This window comes from Acipenser ruthenus, chromosome 23, assembly GCF_902713425.1.
Source record: "Acipenser ruthenus chromosome 23, fAciRut3.2 maternal haplotype, whole genome shotgun sequence".
NCBI lineage: Eukaryota > Metazoa > Chordata > Actinopteri > Acipenseriformes > Acipenseridae > Acipenser > Acipenser ruthenus.
Genome location: NC_081211.1, coordinates 27,229,853 through 27,254,501, shown reverse-complemented (window position 1 = coordinate 27,254,501; position 24,649 = coordinate 27,229,853). Strand labels below are relative to the sequence as shown.

At 39.7% G+C, this 24,649-nt stretch overlaps 1 protein-coding gene across 4 annotated transcripts in view; it reads right to left on the bottom strand.

Moving 5' to 3' along the window:
• Positions 1–1,717: 1,717 nt before the first annotated feature.
• LOC117964554 (proton-coupled amino acid transporter 1-like) overlaps positions 1,718–24,649 on the bottom strand; it is a 29,303-nt gene continuing 6,371 nt past the window's right edge. For all 4 annotated transcript variants that reach the window (XM_058997078.1, XM_058997079.1, XM_058997076.1 and 1 more), the window contains 9 exons: positions 24,139–24,229; positions 23,500–23,588; positions 22,543–22,638; positions 22,003–22,087; positions 20,873–21,091; positions 19,876–19,974; positions 19,512–19,678; positions 18,112–18,281; positions 1,718–3,567 (listed from right to left, as the gene is read on the bottom strand). In XM_058997078.1, the coding sequence (XP_058853061.1) occupies positions 3,293–3,567; positions 18,112–18,281; positions 19,512–19,678; positions 19,876–19,974; positions 20,873–21,091; positions 22,003–22,087; positions 22,543–22,638; positions 23,500–23,588; positions 24,139–24,229 (1,291 nt within the window). In that variant the 3' untranslated portion in view covers positions 1,718–3,292. The remainder of the gene's footprint in view (positions 3,568–18,111; positions 18,282–19,511; positions 19,679–19,875; positions 19,975–20,872; positions 21,092–22,002; positions 22,088–22,542; positions 22,639–23,499; positions 23,589–24,138; positions 24,230–24,649) is intronic.

Below are 24,649 nucleotides of genomic sequence, written 5' to 3'. Positions count from 1 at the left end.
CTCAGGAAAAAGCCCGGGGCGGCAATGCCTGTGGCAGCTCGGTAGAAAATGAATTGGATAGTTAACTGGGGAGTCACATGAATGTTTTTAATACAGGGTTGAAAAACTTTATATTTAAAAAAGGGACATAACCCAGATGTGCGTAGTTTCTGCAACAAAATCATTCCTTCGCAATCCCACTGGCCTCATTAAAATCTCCTGCCCATGGGAGTGAAGGTAGGTTTAATTTGAACTATGATCACCATCACATTTGATTAGTAATTTGTCACAAGATGGCATGGAAGCAAGCTTGAAAACGTGTTCCTGTCTCTGGCTTTGCAGGCAATGAGCTATTACAGACGGTTATACATTTGTTTGTTGCCACTTGAGGTTCGAATCATGGTCGAGTGGGAGGTCGGTTACTGATCCCAGTTATCCCAGAGATGAACACTCAAAATGTCAGCCTCATCACAAGCAGGATTGGACTCCATTAGAATAAATAAGCTATCAAAGACAGGAAGCATTTCCAAAGCAATGGTCCTTATGGCAGAACAAATATTCTCTTTGAAACCAAGAGTTACAGCACAGCACATGAAGCACATTTAAAGCAGTGAATGTCCCCAAACTGACCCCGGGTTTAGAAGGAAAAAAAAAAAAAAAAAATCTCCGCTCTGCATCATCTTTTAAAGTTCTATTGCTCTGGACAGTTTCGCTCATTTCTCTCACTTTGCATGAAGCAGATACGATTACAGCAGTATCGAGGTCGATAATATTACTGCTCATCCAAATCAAAAGGAGCATGGGAAGGAATAAAATTAGGTTTTTTCCCTTTGAGAACTGTTAGCATGCCTAAACATCACGGACACTTCCATTCTGTGAAGATAGTTCCTACTACTCAGCAACTTAGTCTACACTCAACGGTTCCGCCTGCCGCTGTGGGAGACGTATTGGGAGTAAGTAATCCGCTAGTGGATTTTCAGAAAGTTTTCATTATTCTCCCACTTCATTTAAACAGTGCAGTATTAAAAATCTTAAACACGGTACATTAAAGTCGTAAGACCCTGTGGAAAAACTAATAATAACCAAATCTTTCCTTTTGTCAAGAAGTATTGCGTGTCCCTGTGAAAGTGCTCTATGAACCACGACTGAGGTCCTAAAACCTTGTGGCTGCTCTTCTGATGCCTCCACTTGTCAGGTTTCATTACTCCAGTCTTTCCACAACTGCAGCACAAAATGACAAAGTGATTTTATAACCAGTTAAATTAAAGAACTAAAATGGCAACACATACCCAAGGCTCATTGGTTAAGCAAGAATCTAGTACAGCATGCTTTATCAGATTATCTTAAAACAATACAAGGAAGATGTATTTTACATGACCTGTTGACATAGTGAAGTACAGTAAAGAACACAATTAAGTACATATTGTATTGGATATATTGCTAAATTAATATATAAATCAAATAAAACAAACAATTAGTGAACTCCGTCTTCCATTGCACAGTGGGGATTTCAGCATTACAAATAGAAAAATAAAACACATACAACGAACAAAAAACTCAAAATACTGTCTTCACAACTGCTCATATTTAATTATTTTGTAAACAAAAATACAGAACTCAAACTTATCTTCCAAGTACAATGTTTTTTTTTTTAATCTTAAAATGCTTTGTGAAAGGGTTTTAACAACCAGACAAAAAAAAGCCCTGTGAAATGTCCTTTTTTCAAGATTAACCATCATGATTAATAGAACACAAATGCAGAAATTACATTAAACTGTTCCATATATCTTTTTTACAGTTTCTAATTAATAATGCCAGACCTCTTGAATGAAAATATCACATATCAGTACTGGGGGGTGGAGGGAAACTTTGGTCAAACTTTGGAAACTTTTGAGTTTTACAATGTAACTAGGCATGCACTGCTGGAAATCAAAGGGTTAATAACAAATGGTACAGCCAAGCAAACCAGACACTTAGGCTGCTTACAATCCCTCCCTGGTCCTCCACGATGTAACGTTCTTACAGCTGTACTGGACTCAGAAAGGATTCCAAATACACTGCCTTCCTCCCTGCCCCTCCCCAACCCGTCCAGGGCACCTCCAGTAGCTCAGTTCCAAATACAGACAGACCATGACCTCCATGATCACAAGTGGACCTTTCTTACAATGTAGGAGGTTCTCCAATGTAAGCCCCTTGCCAGGGATGTGCACCCCCTGCCCCTAACGATGCCCAATAGCAGTATAAGAGACAGAGCCAGCAGGTCACTTCAGTGGTTTCAATGGAAAATACGACACGCTGCTTGGCCACAGTACCTGAGGAGTAGACCAGCACATGTTAGTAGGTCAATAGCTAGCAATTGATCAACTAAATGTTTATAGTCTTACTGAAACCTCTGCAACTCAAATAAAACTGTTCCTCTGCAACAAGAAGAAATATACATTTACATGCTAACAAAAATAAATAAATGTCCAGCTGGACCCCAGGATCCTCAGCTCTAACTTGTGCGATGCAGAATTAAAACAGTGTTTTCTGTAAAACCTGTATTGCAACTCCCTTTATCATGAAGAACAGTGATGGTTCATCTTTACAGAAGAAACACAAAAACAGACACATTGGCATAATTGACATAAAAAAACTAGAGCATCGTCCTAAAAAAACAACAAGGAATGCAAATACACAGAGGTTCACTTTAGTGTGCGATCAAAACACAACACAATGACAACACTGCGGTACATTTGGCATGCGATAGTGTTTGATGAAGAGATGAGCATGGCACCTCCTGATCTACAGCAAGGTAGCATTAATATTGCGTCCTCTGAGTTTCAGGCACTTTCCTCCTGCCCGTATGATTTAGCTTTCTTGTAGGATATGCATCACACCTCTGGTTGTCTAAAGCTTACTCACAGAAGTATCAGTCTGGCTTATCTTATAAGATACTGGCCTGATGTGTCGTTTTCAATTCGATTCTTTGTGAGAGTAAAACTCAACAAGTTACTATTTCAAAAGAACTTAATATTATATTGCACTTTCAAGTCAAAACTTTTTGAAGACAATGATTAGTTCAAACAGGGAGATCATTTCAATAAAAACGTTCAGGTCAGTAAAAAAAAAAAAAAAAAAAAAAAAAAAAAAAAAAAACTTAAAAAAAAACATAAAAAAAAAAAAAAAAAAAAAGAAGATGAATGATATTTCCTTGACACGGCATTTTAAATCTACAACGATAACCTTTTTGAGAGGTGGAGGGCGAGACGCTTTGAGATAGAACCCATCAGGTCTAATCCAGAGGGAGCTTTAAAACCTGACGCTGCCCGGATTAGTGCACTCCGGACAGAGTTCCGTTCAGCGCGCCTCTGGCAGAATTCCTGAGGACGATTTGCTCGATGGAGACGTAGGTCCCGGCCACGAAGCCCACCAGGCCGATGACGCTGATGAGGAAGTTCTTGCAGATGACCCACCAGGGCAGCCCCTCGCTGTGGAAGGTCAGGATCTCCAGGATGGGAGGGAAGATGAGAGCCAGGGCACTGCTGCTGACAGAGCCCACCAGAGAGATGACGAGATCAAGCTCTGGAACCAGGATAGCTATGACACCTGAAGAGTGAAGCACACACACACACACACACAGTTACTGGAGAATAACACAGCCAGCGGATTGCTCTTTATTTCCTTTCTAATACAGTATGGCATATCACAAACCCAGTGCTGTACAAACTACAACCCTCTCAGATCAGTTTCAACATACTGCAACAGCATGGTGTGATACTGCTTTGCAATAGCAGTGTATCTAGACCTTTAAGGCAAAGTATCTTGCATCTATGTGCTACTGTAGATTAGCTACAGTTTAGAACAGACTTAAACAAGTGGAAGAGAACAGACAACAGCAATCTTAGCCTAGACTACTGCAACTCCCTCCTGGCTGGCCTCCCTGCGTCCGCCACCCGTCTGCTCCAGCTCATCCAGAACTCTGCTGCCCGCCTGGTGTTCTCTCTGCCTCGCTTCGCCCACGCTACTCCACTACTCCGCTCGCTCCACTGGCTCCCGATCACCGCTCGCATCCAGTTCAAGACTCTTGTACTAGCCTACAGATGCCTTGACCAGACTGCACCCAGCTACCTCCAGACCCTCATCTCTCCCTACACCCCCACTCGACCTCTCTGCTCCGCCTGCACTAGAAGACTGGCTCTACCTCCGCTACGCTCCCCTGCCTCCAGAGCCCGCTCCTTCTCCACCCTTGCTCCGCAGTGGTGGAATGACCTTCCTACAGATGTCAGGACTGCCCAGTCCCTGACCACATTCCGGCGCCTCCTTAAGACTCACCTCTTCAAACAGCACCTGTAGAACTCCTCTGTTTGTATCCTGGGACACTATCACCCTTCATTTAAATGTGCTTTATTTTGCTCTTATCTGCCCCCTATTTTACTGCATTTAATCTTGTACTTCAGAGTACTGTAATCTGCCAAGTGTTTAACCTGTAGTATTTTGTATTTAATCATATCCTGATGTAACTATCACTATTTAATCATATCCTGGTGTAACTATCACTATTATCTGCTGTATTATTGAATTGTGGTTTGTCACACTTGAACAAAAGTTATTGTATTTCTTGCTCTTATTGTATTACTTGTATTGTAACACTGTATTTGTATTGTATTTGCTTACGATTGTAAGTCGCCCTGTATAAGGGCGTCTGCTAAGAAATAAAAATAATAAAATAAATAATAATCTTGCATTAGAGGATGAAATGGGGAACAGACTGGGTGAGAGAGAGAGATACCAAATCTGTCACATTCTCAATGAAACATTAATAAATGCAGATTACAAAGACAGACAAGCGGAAAGGACTGGAGGACAAGAGCAGTGTAATGTTAAAATAAAAAAGGCAGCATAAGACAGTGAAACTTAAGATCGTTCATATTATCCAGCAACCCTGCTTTTATCCTAAAACAATTAAGCCAGAAAAAAAGCCAGAAATTATTTTAAATAAATAAACAGGAAGCTCAAGGACTTCTTTGATAAACGTAATGTCATGTGTAAGGAAAGATACACTTCTTTGGTCTTGGGTCTAAGAAAATGCTCAATGCTGTGGAGCCAATTAATACATGAAAGAAATAAAAAGCAACAAGGGTTCAAGAATATTAACATTAATACATACATGCATATATGCTCTTTGAGCTCAATATATATATATATATATATATATATATATATATATATATATATATATATATATATATATATATACACAGTACTGTGCAAAAGTTTTAGGCAGGTGTGAAAAAATGCTGTAAAGTAAGAATGCTTTCAAAAATAGACATGTTAATATATTATATTTAACAATTAACTAAATGCAAAGTGAGTGAACAGAAGAAAAATCTAAATCAAATCCATATTTGGTGTGACCACCCTTTGCCTTCAAAACAGCATCAATTCTTCTAGGTACACTTGCACAAAGTCAGGGATTTTGTAGGCATATAGTCAGGTGTATGATTAAACAATTATACCAAACAGGTGCTAATGATCATCAATTCAATATGTAGGTTGAAACACAATCATTAACTGAAACAGAAACAGCTGTGTAGGAGGAATAAAACTGGGTGAGGAACAGCCAAACTCAGCTAACAAGGTGAGGTTGCTGAAGACAGTTTACTGTCAAAAGTCATACACCATGGCAAGACTGAGCACAGCAACAAGACACAAGGTAGTTATACTGCATCAGCAAGGTCTCTCCCAGGCAGAAATTTCAAGGCAGACAGGGGTTTCCAGATGTTCTGTCCAAGCTCTTTTGAAGAAGCACAAAGAAACGGGCAACGTTGAGGACTGTAGACGCAGTGGTCGGCCAAGGAAACTTACTGCAGCAGATGAAAGTCACATCATGCTTACTTCCCTTCGCAATCGGAAGATGTCCAGCAGTGCCATCAGCTCAGAATTGGCAGAAAACAGTGGGACCCTGGTACACCCATCTACTGTCCGGAGAAGTCTGGTCAGAAGTGACCTTCATGGAAGACTTGCGGCCAAAAAGCCATACCTCCGACGTGGAAACAAGGCCAAGCGACTCAACTATGCACGAAAACACAGGAACTGGGGTGCAGAAAAATGGCAGCAGGTGCTCTGGACTGATGAGTCAAAATTTGAAATATTTGGCTGTAGCAGAAGGCAGTTTGTTCGCCGAAGGGCTGGAGAGCGGTACACGAATGAGTGTCTGCAGGCAACAGTGAAGCATGGTGGAGGTTCCTTGCAAGTTTGGGGCTGCATTTCTGCAAATGGAGTTGGGGATTTGGTCAGAATTAATGGTCTCCTCAATGCTGAGAAGTACAGGCAGATACTTATCCATCATGCAATACCATCAGGGAGGCATCTGATTGGCCCCAAATTTATTCTGCAGCATGACAACGACCCCAAACATACAGCGAAAGTCATTAAGAACTATCTTCAGCGTAAAGAAGAACAAGGAGTCCTGGAAGTGATGGTATGGCCCCCACAGAGCCCTGATCTCAACATCATCGAGTCTGTCTGGGATTACATGAAGAGAGAGAAGCAACTGAGGCTGCCTAAATCCACAGAAGAACTGTGGTTAGTTCTCCAAGATGTTTGGGCCAACCTACCTGCCGAGTTCCTTCAAAAACTGTGTGCAAGTGTACCTAGAAGAATTGATGCTGTTTTGAAGGCAAAAGGGTGGTCACGCCAAATATTGATTTGATGTAGATTTTTCTTCTGCTCACTCACTTTGCATTTTGTTAATTGATAAATATAAACTATTAACATGTCTATTTTTGAAAGCATTCTTACTTTACAGCATTTTTTCACACCTGCCTAAAACTTTTGCACAGTACTGTGTGTGTATATATATATATATATATATATATATATATATATATATATATATATATATATATATATAATTTTTTTTTTTATTTGGCATTTTTGAAAAGGGGGGTTGGCATACAACTTCTGCATGCAGAAGTTGCAAAAACAATTCTGCTTCACATATATGCATGCTTTTTTTTTTTTTTTTTTTTAAACACAAGGAGGACGGATTATACATACTAAAATAATATGTCATTAGTGTGAAATTAAATATATCACTCATCTGATAAATCCCTTGACTGCAGAGAAAAATCACACTTTCTGACCATATGATGTTAGAGCTCGTGTGTGTATATGTGTGTCCACGTGTTTCAGGATCACAAGAAATGATAGAGAAGGAGTATATATTTATGAATCATTCTTGCAGGGGATGTAACTCTGAACATTCTCGATAGACTTTAGAAACTACGGCAATCAAACAAAACAAATACAAATTAAAAGTGAATAGAGCACTGCTGATTGTGGAGGATTGCTTTGCCCCACTTGAAATAATGCTTTCTATATCGCAAATGGAAAAGTACAAAGGATTTAAAAAAAATAATAACTAACTAAATAAATAAATTACAAAATCTTCCGAGAACAGCCACACATCTACAGTTCAAGTGGAGAGTCCTTTGAAAAGGTTTAACAAGCTCATGTTTTAAAGCAGAAAGTGATTGGAAATTACAGTGCAGCATCTGAAAAGCTCTTTTATTTTTTAAATAAGAAATACATTCAAATTTTAAGAGAACATTTATGCAGGTATATCACGCATGCCTGCAATACTGTGCCCTTGGAGCTTTCTGCAGGGCAGAGAAACACATTCTCACTCCATTCTGCTCTTTAAATCTCAGTTTCAGAGTGTCACAAGACGGGCAGCAAATTAGGACATGCTCACAATCAAGGTTCAATCAGTCAGGGTATCTTTTACATCCCTTTTAGAGGTCTTGTTTTGAATGCTTAATAATGAGCGTGATGAACTCTATAAATAACCACGTTTCAAAAGCATGAATGGAACAAGCATTTCAAAAGCATGACACAGTTGTTATTTAATCTTTTACTCTTTGTAAGCATTACCGTGGTATTTGAACAGCGTAATGACCACAACTGCATGGCACAGCCTGGGTGGCAGGGTCACAATGATTCCACAGCAAGGTTAACTAAACAGGCTTATCACTGGGTATGTAAGCATTTGTATTGGAAGCGTGTTATAACATTATATTTGTAAAAATGATTTTTCTTAAGAAGAGCCCCTTGGGGAGACGGTCCTGAAAGCAATTAAATGATCTGCAGGTACTTGTCTTTAAAAACTCAACCATTCATTTATGCAAGGATGACACAGAAGTTCCATTAGCAGCGTCAGTGCGTCTGCTATGCATAGTGCATGCTGCCTGAAATGGTTGCCTTGCTCCATCAGAACAGCACAGCTAAACATTTTCAACATTAAGACAGACATTCCCTCTAGCTAACAAGGAGCCTGGTTTTGAAAGTGCCTGCTTGCCTGTTGCCTAGAAAAAGCATTATCAGACCTTACCATGGGGGTGGCACAAAGTTTCAACAACCGAGAAAGAAACTTTAGAAGTCAAGTCTGGAACTGCAAAAACTCAATAGCAGCTTGATGTTCAGGAGATGCTTCTAAACAAAGCAACTTTGAAATCTATGGCAAACAAGTGGATCTCCATTCTGCAGAGAATTTGGGCATGCCTCGACTTTATTGCTGCAAGTTAAACAAGTGTATGCTTCCTGACATAACAATTTGACTGCACGTTATATGAACAAATATTATGTTTTCTACATGCTAAACATCATACGGGGTTTTGCAGAACCAAAAACCTTCAATATGCACACTAACACTTTATTGGCACGGTTTACACAAAGAATATGATTTGAGATTTATTTTGACAGTGAATTTGGAGTGACACTTATGAGGTGCTAGTTCTAGTTGTTAATTAAGGTAAAACATTTTTTTTTAGTGAAGTAGACACACATTTTTCTTGGGCCTTCACCAGTGTTACTTGAATTAATTCAACATCAGGGCATGTAGTAATCAATCCTCTGCAAGGGAAGTTATGTTCATGTTGTTATTGAGGCACGCTAGGCTTGTGAAAAGAAACAGTGTGAAATACTCTGATGTGCACAGTGTGTGTGCCGGTAACACACAGCGGTGCTCTGTTGTGCAATCAAAGGGCAGGCCATTCACTTTCTACACGAAGCAACTCAAAAGAAAGACCATCTAGAATAGCTGACCACCTATCTAACAGACTTTAATCAGATGCTACTCTGAGTAATGTAACAAGGATGTTTCAGGATGTTGTGTTTTTTTGTTTTGTTTTGTTTGTGATTTTCTTTTGTTCCATCAAAGGCCAAATAAATCAATAAATAAATAAATAAATAAATAAAAGATTAAAATTGAAATAGCATGACATGTGCCTTTTGCCAACAAAGTTTAATTCCTCGAAATATGTATATAAATAAATAAACAAATCTAAGAATGGATTCTATCTGACAGTTCATCGAGCCACGCTACAGTTTGTGAAGGCTCACCAGCAGGTATTTCTGGCTTCAAAGATACCATACAGTTTGATTGATGGAAACCTAATTTATATTTACTGCGCTGTTCACTTCTGTTAACTTGTAAAGGAAAGCCGGTATGAAGAGACAGCTGTCTGCTATAAACAGCATTGCAGTCCAAACAGTTCAGCATTGCCAATTTTAAAGCTACATGGGTCTGTGTCCGATCAGGATTTGGAATAGAGTCCTCCCAGCAAAAGCAGATGCACCAGTATTGGCGTTGGCAGCCCAGCATGCTGTGACTGGATACAGTGCTGTTCAGGAATCCAATCTCCCTTTTAGACATTAAAAAATGCCAAGCCATTTTAAGAAGAGCTGCTTTAATCCCACAGTCCCAGTTAAATGACAGGTCAGCGACTTTGGCTTTAATCTCTGCCCTGCTGCTCTGGCAAACTACATTCAAAGCATTCCATTTCTCCATACCCCATATATAGGGACTGGTTGTATTTCAGTGGATTTCCTTGTGGCTGGCATCATGGGAAAGTGAAACAATGAGAAGCAGGGCAACGGTAAGGGCTACAATGGTGATGCTTCTTTTAGTGACCTACCAATCAGCCCTGTCTGCATCTCCATGGCCATTTGAATGCATACCGTTGCCCAATTTAAAACCGAACAGGATTTCAAAACAGAGAATCAAGCATGCCACCCCCCACCCCTAAGGGGGAGAGAAGCCAGTTTAATCAGGAGCCGCTCTCGTCAATTCTCAACTATGCGAGGAGCCGTCGGCAATTAAAGCCTCAGAGCCAGGTTCAATCATCTGTCACAAACGCTTTCAATCCCACCACACAAGATCCGACAAAGCTTGAGGATAACTGAGTCCCCAGATCTCTGACAGTGCTGGGTAAACAAGGGGAGGTCAGTCTAAATTACATTGCTACAACACATCCGAGCATCAGGCATAGACAGCTAATCCAGCCTGCACCTGGCCAAAGGAAAAGGAGCTCTGCCTCGATCATACTGTACCCTCCACTTGTAAAAGCTGATCAAAATACAAATAAACAGCAATGATTTACCAATAACAAGAGTTATACTTAAAAGATTTTGACCCACTGCTGCACGTAAAGTAAAAACTGTAAAGGCACTAACAACAAGACTTCCAAATGGTCTGACGTTTCAATAAAGCTATTCATGTATTCAATCAAATGCGTCTCAGATTAATGTATCTTTAATTTACCTAAAGAGGCGCAACCCAAATAAAATCAATCACGTTGCATAACAAACACCCACTACACACTTCAAAGCTCAGGAAAAAAAAAAAAAAAAAAGGCAACTGATTTTGCGCCAGAGATTAAACCTGGTTTGTTTGTTTATTGTGGATTGTAAAAGAAAAGTCATGTGTGTTGGTTCAAAAGAATAGTCACAGATCTCTCCATAGGAAATGAACCCTTTCAGTCCTGCCTTATCTTGGCGCTTCATGTTAACAGATGTTGTTGCAAATCATGTTGTTAAAAGGAATTTTAATAAACCAGATAACTTTCCTAAGCTGTCGGTATCTAAATCTTTGAAAGGGTGAAACTTTATTTTTTATTTGTTTTTTCAGAAGGACCTGGCCAACTAAGATGAGCTGCTGTATGTAAAAGAAGAGGATAATTATCCCAAACCACTTGTTCTACAGGTCAAAACAATGTCACTACACCCTCAGAAAGATCTTTTACCGAGGTCTGCATTCCCTATTCTCCAAATTAAGGTTTAGAATCTCATTCTTCTCTGATCTGGCCACAGCACTTTGCAGCTTAGAAATTTCTCTTGTAGTGGAACCCTTTCAAGTGCTGTCCCAGTACGTTTACAGATCCTGAATATTGCTTTAGGCGTGTTTTCCGCTGATGCTGCAATGTCCTTCCCTTCCACTGGCTCTTCGTCTGCCTGTCTGTGAAGTCCTCAGCTGCTGACATGGCATGGATTGTAAATACTACTGCCACTCTACAGTTTGGTTGATGGGTGAAACAGACGACACTAAATTCAAGTCAAAGTTTACCACATGGGTGCATGGTCACCCTAACTTTTAGTATTCAAAAGGGTTTTCTATCTAATTGCATCTCAGCAGGAGTAGGAGTAACTATAGTCTTTTGCACTGCCAGCTTGAGCTAGCCCTCTCATTTGGGTTTTCATTAAGCAGGATTTGATTGGACCCTCTCTGTTTATGCCTGGTTCTGGTTCTCTCTCTCACACTGTGCTGAAGAGGTTGATGATGGCAGATAAACGGTTAGGGAGGATATGTGACGGGTGGATACGTGACGGATCACTGTATTGACAAACTGCATAACGGATGCAACTGGGAATTCTCACATTGTCGAACACAGAGCCCTCTGCTAATCCAGGCCACAGAGTGTCTTCTATTCAATTCACCTAAACGGTGGTGGGTAGAATCTAAAAAAAAGATCTACAGCGTACATTTAAAATAGGTAACCTTTGAGTAAAAATGCAAAACATCAAATCTGCTTTCTTCTTGTATTTGCATTTAAACTAACATCCCTGTAGTTTAAGGCAGCATAGCAATAACAATACATTGACCTGGAAGTTTCCTTGGTAAATGTCTAAGCTTTTCTGAAAGCATGAAGCAATCCCATTTTTCAAGGTGCCTCTGCGCGTGTGAGAAAATGTAATTTGCAAAATCTAAATTCACGTAGAAAATAGCACTATTGCCAACAAACTGGTTTGAACAACTAGTCTTCGCTGCTGCTCTGTATTCCATCTGGAAGAACGTCCTTTGGAAAGATTTCTGCTGCCCTGGTCTTGCTCCATCAGTCTGGATTAAAGGCATATGTTGCACTCCCTGTTTACACTACTGCCATTGCAGTAGTTAAAGTAATCATGTAACTCCGATCCCTCAGCTCAGGATATGTGTTGCTTTAGCTGATGTTTAACAGCCCCATTTGACACCCTCAACAAATGAAAGAATAATCTGTGCATAGCACACAGCAGAACATGTGACATGCAGTAGGATTAGATTCTGGAAGCTTTTTACTCCACTTCGTCAATAGCACATTCTCCTCAGGGAGAAGAAAAAGAAAAAAAAAAACAGAACCAAACAATTTCAAACTAGAAATAATAAAACACAGAGTTTTTCAGTAGTTTGTAAATCAGTCTGTAATTGTTTCATTAGTTTAATAATTTTAGAAGATGATGTTTGGTGAATCTAACATTACAGGCTGAATTATTTCTCACACAGATCCATTTATATTTTAAAAAGCACATTCAAGGATGTTCTGCCCCTATATGCTATGGCTCCCTCTGAGGTATCATGAGGCCATCCGGTACAGCAACATTTGAGATTACAGCCAGGACACTAGAGCAGCTAAGCCTGCTCTGCTTGAAAAACTGCTGGGGAGTCCTTTACATCCGAAAAGCAGACTGGAGCACAGTGGTATGTTTTAACAGAAAGAGAATACTTTCAAAAGCACACCACTCTGTCATGCTGGGGAGTCATTTCACGGAGTACATCCATGGCACTATTTCACATACAGAGGGTTGGCCCGATAAAAGAAAATTAAAAAAAAAACACAAGTAGAAAACACCTGCTATATACACTGCCAGTAGGGGGCAGTGTCGGATGACCAAGGGCAGCTCACTCAGCACTAATTCAAAAGGTTTTGAAGGGATACCAGGCCATTTCTCAACCTCCAAGGTTCTCCAGACTGGCCCATAGACAGAGCCATTGCTTTAGAGGCTGCTCCTTGGGAGTGATCTCTGCAGTCATGGCTGTGGCACACCTGCCCACTGAGTGCCTGAAGCCAGTCTTTAGATCTGCTGTCTTATCATTCGTGACTGAGACTGACTTGCAACAGGGAGAGGTAGTTTATATGTACTGCAGATTCATTCGGGTAACTCATTATTTGTGACGGGACATCCCATGTACAAAAAGAAGTGTGTTTTTCAGAACAATACGGAATGCCTTTAGAACTCAGCATGTAAGTGCAAAAGAATGCTTGAAAAGGCAAGACCTAGTCACCCTTTTGGAGTTCATAGGGTATAGCTTACCATTTTATTACAATTATATTAAACATTGAACAAAAAAACAAAAAATATGAATTCTAAAAGGGTTGCATGTCACATATCAACGGTTTGTGACATCTTTAAATACCTAATCATTGCAGTAAATGAAAAGAAAGCCAGCAATCTCAGCCCTGCACGAAGGTAGATACTTTGCCTTGAAGCAGTGTGCTTATAAGGATTTTTTAATAAAGGCTTTGATCAGAAACAGATTCGTCACACACCTGTCACTAGAACAGCCTGGCACAGCTGTAGCTTGCTGATAGAGGATTACTTCACACAAAACGCCATTTAAAAACAAATGCAAAATTTGAGAAAACTTGACCTCAAGAAAAAAAAATAACAAAAAAAAACCCAGAAAGCTCCATTTAAAAGACTTCCAAGAGTATGCTCTACTCTCAAAAAAACGTCTGCTGATTGTCTCCTGCGTAACCCAATATTCTCATCTCAGATATTAATTATAAATGAAAGACTTTCTTCATAGCCAGGAGCCGTATTCTAACAATGTCCTCTGGGTCTAGAGTTCTGCATAGACTTACTAATAGACCGACATTCCAGGCTACGGCAGATCATTTTGAAAATGCAGCCAAAAAAAGAAAAAAAAAAAAAATCTGCACTTGAGTAAATCAAGCGTGCCTCTGCCTGATCAATAAATAACTAACACAAGTTAATGGACATAAACTGCCACTTTATCGGGACCATCAGTGCTTGTCTGGTTCCTAATAGCTGGTTTGTCTCTGAACTTTGTAAAGTTGTGCGTTAAAGGCTCCCAATAGTTCAGCATCAACAACAAGGCTTGGCAACTGATTCCATACCGATGGTCCACTTTCCATTTCATTCCAACCCATTTGATGAATGACTGCAGTCAAAGTCCCTAATACTTTTTTTTTTCCTTGGGAGATTTGTCAAGGAGAGCCGAGGTGGAGGAGGGCAGCACGATTCTCTTGAATGTGGACTCACTGATGTTTTGCCTGGCTTTAATCCCTCATGCTACTGCTGTAATCCTGCTGCTCATTTAGCAAGTACTACCTGTGCAAGCTCCAAGCACTGCCAAAGACTACTTCTACTCTGCCACTCCCAAATGTATTCATTGAGGACACAGGTGAAAACAAGATTAGACCATTCTCTTCATAGGGTGACGGCATTTTATAACAAACAGAAATCTCCATACAAGGTCAGTTTTAATTGCAAATGTCCACGTTTGAGCAATTTCGTGATACTGAGATTTATTAACACCCATCACATAGAAATGTGCGTACGAGAGCCTTACACAAGATTGAGAAATCTGAACTGAATTATGCATGCAACGATTCTAAACTTCCAACAAATCAAGAAATTTATTTACACACGGATGATAAATATAGGCCCAGGAGTGCTTTAGCCATCTCGCTGACCCGTTTTGAATTTTTTTTTTTTTTTTTAAAGCAAACTTCAACTTGGCACCTAATTGCCCTCACATGGGTTCCAGAGATCACCAATAGAAAACATCTTTCTGAAACAGCTATTTGCATTTCCATAAATAATCTATGCTGGTTTTCCATATCAAAGTGGCTTAATATTCAATCCTGTTCGCTTCTTATAGCAAGCATCTTCCTCTACAGAATATTTAGGGTATCTGAAGAGGATCTCAACGGTGGCAGATCTAAATTGTTTTTGAGGTAAAACTTTAAGAAACTGATGGCGGCACTGGCCCAAATACTAGAGTTCTGATTGAGCATTCGGAAGTTATGGATGAATTGTCTTCAGTCATGTTAAGGGAAGCAGTATGCAGATATCTACGCCTTTGAAAGTCTTAAAATAAGATTTAGCTCAAAACAGGCTCAGAAACCAGTCCAAATGTAAAACAATGACTGCATCAGGAATGGAGAAAGAAAGCATCGCCCAGGTATTCAAATCATTTGAATAATAATGACAATATTAAAATGGAATATTTGGAATCGGTCATTTTAGTTATTTTCTCTGTCCTCTGGGGCTCAATGAATAAAAAGGACTGTTGTAGCAGATTACACAGCAGGGAATATTTATTTTGCATAAGCTTCCCTGTGTGATCTGTCAGGGGCATTAGTTCAATTAGCAGCTCCTGTATACCTGCCACATATTAAAAATGCTCTGCAAATATTGAACATCCCTCAGTAATCTTCCACGCTCTCAAAGAGATATAAATTATTTCTTATTATTGCCAAACAGCATCCCAGTGTTCTCAAGGGAAGGTGTCAGCACATGCACTCAGACGCACGCACAGTGAACCAGATGGGAATCAGAGTGCTTAAAAAGTAATGTACAGGCAAAGGGTCCATCTACAACATTACCACACAATGGAAGAAGTCAAATCACTTCTGTACTTTACGGGGGGGTGGGGGGTAATGAAATGCCATGGTCTATAGAGTTCACTTGACCATGTCCTCTTCGTATTTTCCTGGACTGGGTTAATAGCCTCCCATTTGACAGCTATTCATGTTTTCTTTAGGCACCATGTATGTAACATGCACTTATCCCAAGCAAAGCTATACAGATCTAACTACAAAAGCAGGCTACACACATCTGCTACACACAAAAATAGTCTTCTCAATAATACTTGTCAACTAGACTCTTTAATGATATTTAACCATTCTGGGCTTGAGGAATTGGCATATGCTTTTTTACCTGACAGATACATGACAGATACTGACAGAAAGATTACTGGTACTTTTCCAAAGATGAAAATCAGCTACAAATCAATAGCTCAGCACATTCATTATAGGAACTCCTACATACACATTAGTTGGTTCTTGCTATTCCTTTCTTTTAGAAAGAAAAGGCAGAGTGGGGTAAATGCTTTGCAAACAGGGCTTTTACTCAAATAACCTAGGCTGTACGTTACAGATTGTCGTTTTCAATGAGTTACCATTATTATTGTCCATGGCAGAAGTAAAACATGCTGTCCATTCTTCGCTGGATCAGCAAATTGCTTTAGCAATTTCTTGAATCCAAGTGTTCTCATAGCACACTTTTTCTTTTTCAAGGTTAATCAGAAATGTCATTATACTGCAATAAGTCTTACTAGAATGTATTAGCAATACGCATAACAACACTAAAGGATTTTGTTTTCTATTAGAAAAATGGGTCAGGGTAAATGTGCATGAAAGCAACTGATTAGAAAACTGATAATTATCAGCTTTCATTATCTGTGGGGGGAAAAAAAGCTATTTAAAAGAAAAAAAATCTTCTACAACCTTTGCTGGGTGCTAGCTAATCATCCTATTTGTGGAAAAAAAATTCAAAATAACGTTTTCTTATTTTCCAAATGGACATTGTTGATTCCACCTTGTACTCATGGAAACAGTAGGGCTGTCATTCAATACCAGTGTGTTCAACACATTTACAGAAAGTGATGAATCCAAACCTGTAATAAAGTATGCAGCAAAATAACTATCTGCAAAAATACATTTTAAAAACCCTCCAATGCCCAAGACAAAGCAACAGCGAACGGATACGCGGAGTAAAACATCATTTAAAGTCCATCAATCACAGTTATTTCTACTTTCTTTTGAAAAATAAACCTGGAGCATTGTTATAACCACAATAACACCCTGTAACTGCAGTATAACACTCACCCCTCAGAACATACCTGGGGGCAGGCGTTACCCCAGCACAAAACACAGCCTTGTGCGTGTTATTTCTTAAATAACATGGAACGCAGGACATGCCAGTTACTTTGCAATGAAGACAGGACGATACGCTGTAGCTCTGGAGGTGTGACGCTCTGCAATCTCGCACCCTGTTAGCACTGTATTATCACCCTGTTGTGGAAATCATTCCTGATGAGCATGCTGTTCCAGGAACTCTTACACCCTCCCTCTGCAACAGCGGTACAGAGCTGGAACAGACCAACCAAGAGGAAGACCTTGGTGTTGTAACCACAATCACTTGGATTTTAAATCTGAACAGGGCTGCAAATCCTGTAAATACTGACTATGACCAGAATCAGGTACATTGTTAATGCTTTTATTTTGTAGTACTGTTTTTATGATTGCTTTAAGTGTTTTTTGTCCTGTATGAATGATCTGCCTCTTTTTGACACTGATTTTATGATGTTATTTCTTGCTGCCTTCTCTTGCCAGGACCCCCTTGAAAATGAAATGATACCTCTCTACACAGACCTGTTACTATCTAATGCACCTGATCTAAATAAGAGACGCTTAAAAGGCTTAAAATAAAGGATTCTTCAGCTCGCTGTGTACATTAAACATCATTTGATCTGAGAGACATTTCCACTCAATAAGCAATGCGTCTCGCATCTAACATCAGTCAGAGCTGTGGATGCAACAGCAATGACTCCTGCCATTTCATCTCACTGTGCTTATCCTCGATGTCAGGCTTTGAGTGGACACGCCAGGTCATTTTATTACAATAAACTCTGCTCTGTCTTCAATCTGATGTTAGAGGCATACCTTACAACATTTACATTTCCCTACTATTTCACTTCTTACCTGTTTAATATCGTATTCTATGCGTTTGTAGTTCCTTCTTAGATCTTGGGCTCTGGGCTGCGCCAGCCAATGACCTTATCTATGTCATGATTGAAATGAGCTGCAGTGAGTTCAGCGGTTTCAGCAATTGTCAACATTACTGAAGCTTGTTCATGGAGATGGAGTTAGGTAGTACTGGCAGCATTTTTTGCTTTAGATGAACATATTGGTGTACACTACATAGATTCTTGTTGTTTATTGTTGATTTTCATACATTACTTACAGGTCAAGGTGACCAGCGCTGCACGGACGGCAAGGTCAACTGCCCACGCCCATCGTTCCTCCAACCGGGCAACTACTCGTGGGATCAAGATTTCAGCAGGCACGTAGAACTGCAGGGCATAGGTGATGAAAATCCCAAAGCAGTAGAGGATTTTTACAGCCTGATACAGCCTAGAAACAGACACATTTACAAACAGACTTAGTATTTTTTAACAACCTGCTTTATTAACTGTAATGAAAGGCAATGCCACAAGTAACAGGCAAGGTAAATATTTCTATATCTGTTTTATTTCCATGCCGACTGTCTCTTCTGTGTCTCCGCCTACATGGTTCTTGAGGTTCCCTGCTGTAAAACAACTAACTGATGCTTTCCATTATCTTCTTTTGCTTAACCGCTGATCCATAGGAGTATGTTCACAGTATACTGAATAACCTTTACAACAACGTGATGACTGGTTCTCTACCTGTACATGCATCACCACCAGTGCAATAACCTGCCTGCTACTACAAGTGCGGCATGTCAAATCAATGAGCTCGCTGTATTCAAATACGCTGTAACTGCATGAATGATAAGTTTCAACTGTGCTAACATTCAATAAAGACACAACCAGGCTCCTGGGTAGAAACCCAAATCTTTCATCTACCTGTGCTTCTCCAATTACATATATTTAATTAGAAAAAGAGAAGACAGCAGCCTGTCCCCTTCAAGGCTGGAGAGAGGACCCTTTGAAGCCAAAGACAATTTATTTAATATGAAATTGCGATGTTTACACATCAGAGGTGAGCAGTTTGAAGAAATTAAGAAAAAAGAAAAAAAAGTATTTTAATATGCCATCGTCCTGGTGCGCAATTAAAATCGAAAGCCAACAGCAGGCTTGGATTAAATTGAATCCTTAATGAGTCTTTCCGTAAAGATTGGAGAGTGTTAATATTGCCCGAGATGAATTCTCACAGCAGTAGGTACAGCGACTCTGACTGGATTTCTGTTTTCATGTAAAAAAATCCCGGAGATGTCCTTTAAAATCTAATGGCTCTTCTCAACACTGATCACATCAACTATTTTACTGCTTTTGTATTGTCTGTATGTTTCAGTGTCCCTATGTCCTTTGTCACGTGGTATGGAGTTAACTTAACTAATGTATTCTTTTTGTCACAGAGGACACACGGTTACACCAGAATAATGCTTACGCTCTGGTGTACCAAATATACTTGGAGGTCCCACACCATCCTCTGAGCTCTACTGTGGCCATAGAGGTGCTAAGACTTGAGATGATATTTCACAACCGCACCAACACGCTGTGCCTTGTGAAAGAGACGGCATATAAAAACAAGCTTTTAAAATTTAAAATGGAAAGAAAGTGGTCTTTCGTATGAGAGAAAGAGACTAGAGATAACACTGACCAGCAGTTTGGCAGGTTTAACGTGATGCTCGCTCCGATGCTGTCTCCAAAGCAGAGGTATCCCAGGGTTCCCAAGCTGATATACAGGCAGGTTACAATCGCCATGCCCAAGTACAGAACCTTGTGGAACGATCGAGACGTCTTCATCTGATTTTCAAGAGGGAGCACCTGAAAATCAAAGGACAGTAACCGGCAGGATGAATACTGGGAAATACTTTCGTTTTGATGCGATAAGCAAATAGGTTGTAAATAAACTCCTTTTTTTATCTTTATGGAATAGCTTTTAAGTCTCAAGCATCCTTCATGACCACTCTGTGATTGCAATTTGTTTTTTTTTTTTAATTACGAAACCATAAATGACTTACCACTCCAATGCCTTCAAATGAAAATATGGCCGTACCAAAGAAGAGAGGGTAGTTCTTCAATTCGCCCAAATACGGCAATGCAACAGGAAATGGGATATTCTGAAAGGGACAAAGGTTGATAAGAAAAAGAACAAGTACAGTACATCAGTGACATACATCCCTCGCCACAGCCGTCCATGCAGAAATAGAGCAAATCAGTAAGAAAAAACAAAACAAAACAGTAACTAACACACCCAGGTCACCAGTGAAGCTGCCGAGTTTCATGTATTTAACTGGGGAAGGTATGAAAGCCATGCAATTTTAAAGCCGCAGCCAGTCTTTGTTACAAAAGTACCACTGTTTTAACTGAAGAGGTTTGTGGTTTGTGGATTGGATGGCCTTCATGAACCAGTGTGTTGAACAATGTACACCCACTGTGGTCACGTTTTCAAGACTTTAGCGGTGGTGCACACTTGAATATTGATTATTAAAAGCAACTGTAGCTATGTCCGCTTCATGGACAGTTAAAAAGCGCATACCAAGGACATATTAAATGACACTGAAGTTGCAATTGGGAAGAGGTTACAGGTCTTTAATAGCTACACCATGAGAGAAGTGGCACCACTTGGTTTGTACTACGCAAGTGAAAGTGAATCACTGCAATGCAGAATCAGAGCTCAGCGGCTGTAGCAAGTCATCACATCACATGGAAACATTGGTTCTTGCACAAACCAGTCATAAGCTAAAGACAGTTCTAATGCATACGTTTACCGTAAATGCATCTGACTGTACTACTGATAACGTCAAATGGCAACTTACAAGAAATTGTTCTGAATTAACAGGGAAAGCCGGGGTTTCCTACTTCATGCATATGCTTTCCTTTGCAGTGTATAATTAGATGCATTATAAGAGATCCTGGTTACAGCAGAATTGTGGTGGAATTAATACATATGACTAAAGTATAAAATTACATTTCATAGGGACAAAATGCATAGGCAACATGTTCATGGATACCCACCCATACGATGTAGTTAAAAATCATGCCCAGACTGATAATCATGGCAAGGTTTGCAAGCATCGAGAAAGGGGCCAGGTACTTGAGGTTTCGGATGAACACCAGCAGAATAATAAACGGCAAAAAACACAGCATGTAGAGCCGGGAGTCAAAGGTGCTGGTCATTATAACCGTCTGGTTTAAATGACAGTCAGTGGTCGTTCCATTTGCCGATTCTATGACCTTAAAAGAAATATAGATAGAGCCATCAGCTAACAAGGTTTGCAGTGCATTTTTCAATTTCACTTTCAAATAACAAAACAATTACAATAATTAAGACACAGGTATCAGCTAATGACCTCATCACTGTTATAAACCAACTAGTATTTAATAAACAAATACATACTGGTTGCCTTTCAAATAACTGAAATAATAAGGTTAGTAGAAGACATATTTAGGGTCAGGCCCCTGTACAGATTATAAATAAATACAGAGTCCTTTTTTTACAATATGATGGGAGCGAGGCAGGCCGAGAGAATTGCTGACCACAGGAACTATACCCAAACTGTCTGGGAGGACTGTGTTCATCAAAAACACAGCAGCAGAGGCCAAGGTATGAAACAGCAAACTGTGCAAGCTCACGCTACAGGTCTGTCTTACTGATAGCTTTCAGAAATGCTTTCATACTGAAAGAAAACAAAGGCGATATATAGGCTTTTCACTTCACTCCCATCATTGTGAAGATCATCTGAATATTTAGAGGTTAAGGACTGTCAAAGTTTTCTCAAGAAAGTGAAGCAGAGAAAATATTTTATGGATGTGCAGTTTATACTCCCCTGCCACGCAGAGACAGGTGTGAATATAATAGAGAGAAAAAGTAATTGCTGAGATTTACATTGAAGAACACAGAATGTGTGGATATACTGTACTTTCTTAAAGGAAAAACCACCAATTAAAATTGAATAAGACCTTTATTAAATGCTTATTCCGTGGTTTATTTCTGGTTTGGTAATGTAATCAGAGCCATACTCCTTTCTGAAAGACGTGAGCTACTTTAAGAATCTAGCCCCATGTGTTTTAAAACTAAGGAAGTCCATTTAAAAAATAAAATAATAAAAAAAAAGTGTGTATAGAGGAGGAAAAATAAATCTTACCTGTTTGATATTGTCAGAGAGAAAGACAAAATACACACAGCAAAAGCCCAACTGAGTGACCATCAAAAAGGCATTAACCACTCGCCTGGAGACAGAAAGAGGGTAGAAGATGAACAATACATCACTCCGTCATTCAGAAGTGCTTGCTGTGGTGTTTGCTGGTGCGTTTGTTTTATATGGAGTACGACTGGGCGCTGCACAGAAACATTTTTAAAGCTTGAAGTCTTTACAGGAGAAAGAAAGCAAGCCAAAGCATGAATGTCTTGCACAGCGCTATGTGAGTTATAAAGATTACAACGTCCTCCGCATACAGATTCATCTCATGTACTCAGTTTTTTTTTTTTTTTTAAGTTTCTTTTCACACAAAATTCTTAGTAACAGCCTTTCGCCCAAACAGGTTCTTAACAGCTGCTTTTGATGTCTGAAGTAAAGGTAAGTGATTGCTTGTTTCTGTTGTTTTGAATAGCTGTTCATGTTCTGCCATAGCAACTCCTGCATACATATTCAGGCACTCCCACCCCCTTCCATCCCTTATCTCACCTTCCCCAGATTGCATGTCTCTGCAGCAAAGGTACTGGCCCCACCTCCAAGCCATACTGCATACAATTACCATAGTCCAGGAAAGGCTTTCTCATCCTAATAAAGAACGAAGAAGAGAAATGAAGAAGAAGAATATGAAAAGGAAGAAGACGATGATGAAGAAAGGGGGGGGGAATAAGGGAAATTACCTTTTTATTTTTACAAAAAATAAATAAAAAATATTAGATAGATAGATAGATAGATAGATAGATAGATAGATAGATAGATAGATAGATAGACAGACAATAAACAGTTGACTGGATAGTTCATAATATGCTCTGGAATGTCTGGTGGAAAGTTCCATGCATTACTTGAAAAGCTGTACTATATATATGTTTTTTTGATGATGAAAGGGTGACACCTAGTGGAAGCAATAAACACTGTCTCCCAAAAAAAAAATAAAAAAAAAATAGTGGAAATCCTTACAACCTCCCAACTAGATTGTTATGCACATGGACACTATACTATATACCTACATCACAGATTACCATATAGAAGTGGCATCACACTGTTAAGATAAAGAAAACTAAAAACATTAAAAAATATTATGAATAGTATCCTGGACAACATTCTGCAACAACAAAGAACCATACTTGGAAGCTGAGATCAAATGCTGGAGTTTTGCATTTGGAAATAGAATATAAATGTGTAGGATCAATAGATTTGCATTGTGTAAGAGATGTAAAACTGTTGCACAACTGGAGACGCTGGGGGATATAAACCTCCTCTGTGAAACTGAAAGTGCAGACTAAGTCGTTTGAACTCGTGTGATGTGGCTCAACTCAGCCAGCCAGCACGGGACTGTACAGTGCAGAAAAAACACTGTAAATGAAGAACAGCAGCCAATACAAGAACAGAAACAGAAGGACATGTGCAGCATCTGTGCCTGTGGGCAGCAGCAGAAACACAAGCACTCACCTGTCACTGAGATAATGAGAACATTTCACCAGTATGTCCATACAGTGAACTGCAATGCCGCCCATTAGGAACAGGCTTATAGGTCCCAACTATGAAAAAAATAAATAAATAAATAAAATTACAATTGCAACAAAGCAGTGCTTTTAAAGGGTTTTCTTATTAAGCTGCGGTGTTGATTTGTATAAGGAATTGCACAGCCCGTGTGAGGAATCACCCTGGTCTAACCAGGGCATACTGCCTCTCTTCCTTTGAATGTTCTGGTGGACTCACAGAGGTCTAAAGTCTACGCTCTGAGGAACCCTTTGCAAATAAGTACTTTTTGTTGCCAAATATTCATGGGACTACAGGATGCACAAGTGCACAAATAAGAAATCCACCTTCAAATGCAAGCATGTTAAAGATCAGAGGTAGTTCGGGCGTACTGAATAAAAACAGAACAATCGTATGGACTTCTTATTCCAAATGGACAGGTCATTGTTTTTTGTATATGGCTGCATCAGCCCCCCAGTCACGTCCACAATGAAGGGAGATGGCAGTGAAAAGGGGCCCCAATCCTTTGCTGCCATGGGGTTTTGAAACGGGATCTCTAGAAGGTTTGGAGAGCAGTGAAACACAGCGCCTCTGCCACAGATCTCTTACCACAAGCCCTGCATTCTTCACAGCCAGAGGAAGTCCCAGCAGACCTGTGCCAATGTTGCCCTTCAGCAAGTGGATCAGGGTTTGAATGAAACTGAAATGAAAACCAGGTGATCAGCACTGACAATGTAAAAGCAACAGCAACCCTCCCTGACCTATTGCATTTCCTCTGCTTACGTTATTCTTACCAATGCATTAGGCAGCAGAGATAGCTTCTTGTAATGAATGTCCACGAGATGCATTTTAATCAAATTTGGTCATGTGGTTATCAAGATGCAGTATTTCTAGGTAATGGTTTAAAGCAGGGGTAGCCAATGCTGGCTCTTCCACTCCTGGTTTTTGTTCCATCCCTGTTCTAAATGATTTAATTAAACCTCCATCCAGACCCTGAAGTAGTTTATTATCTCATTTCACCTGTTAAACCTGGAGTGGAATAGCCCTCCAGGACCGTGATTGGACACCCCTGGTTCAAAGTTTAAATGTTTAAACGTTGTTCAAGTGTTTAACATTTAGA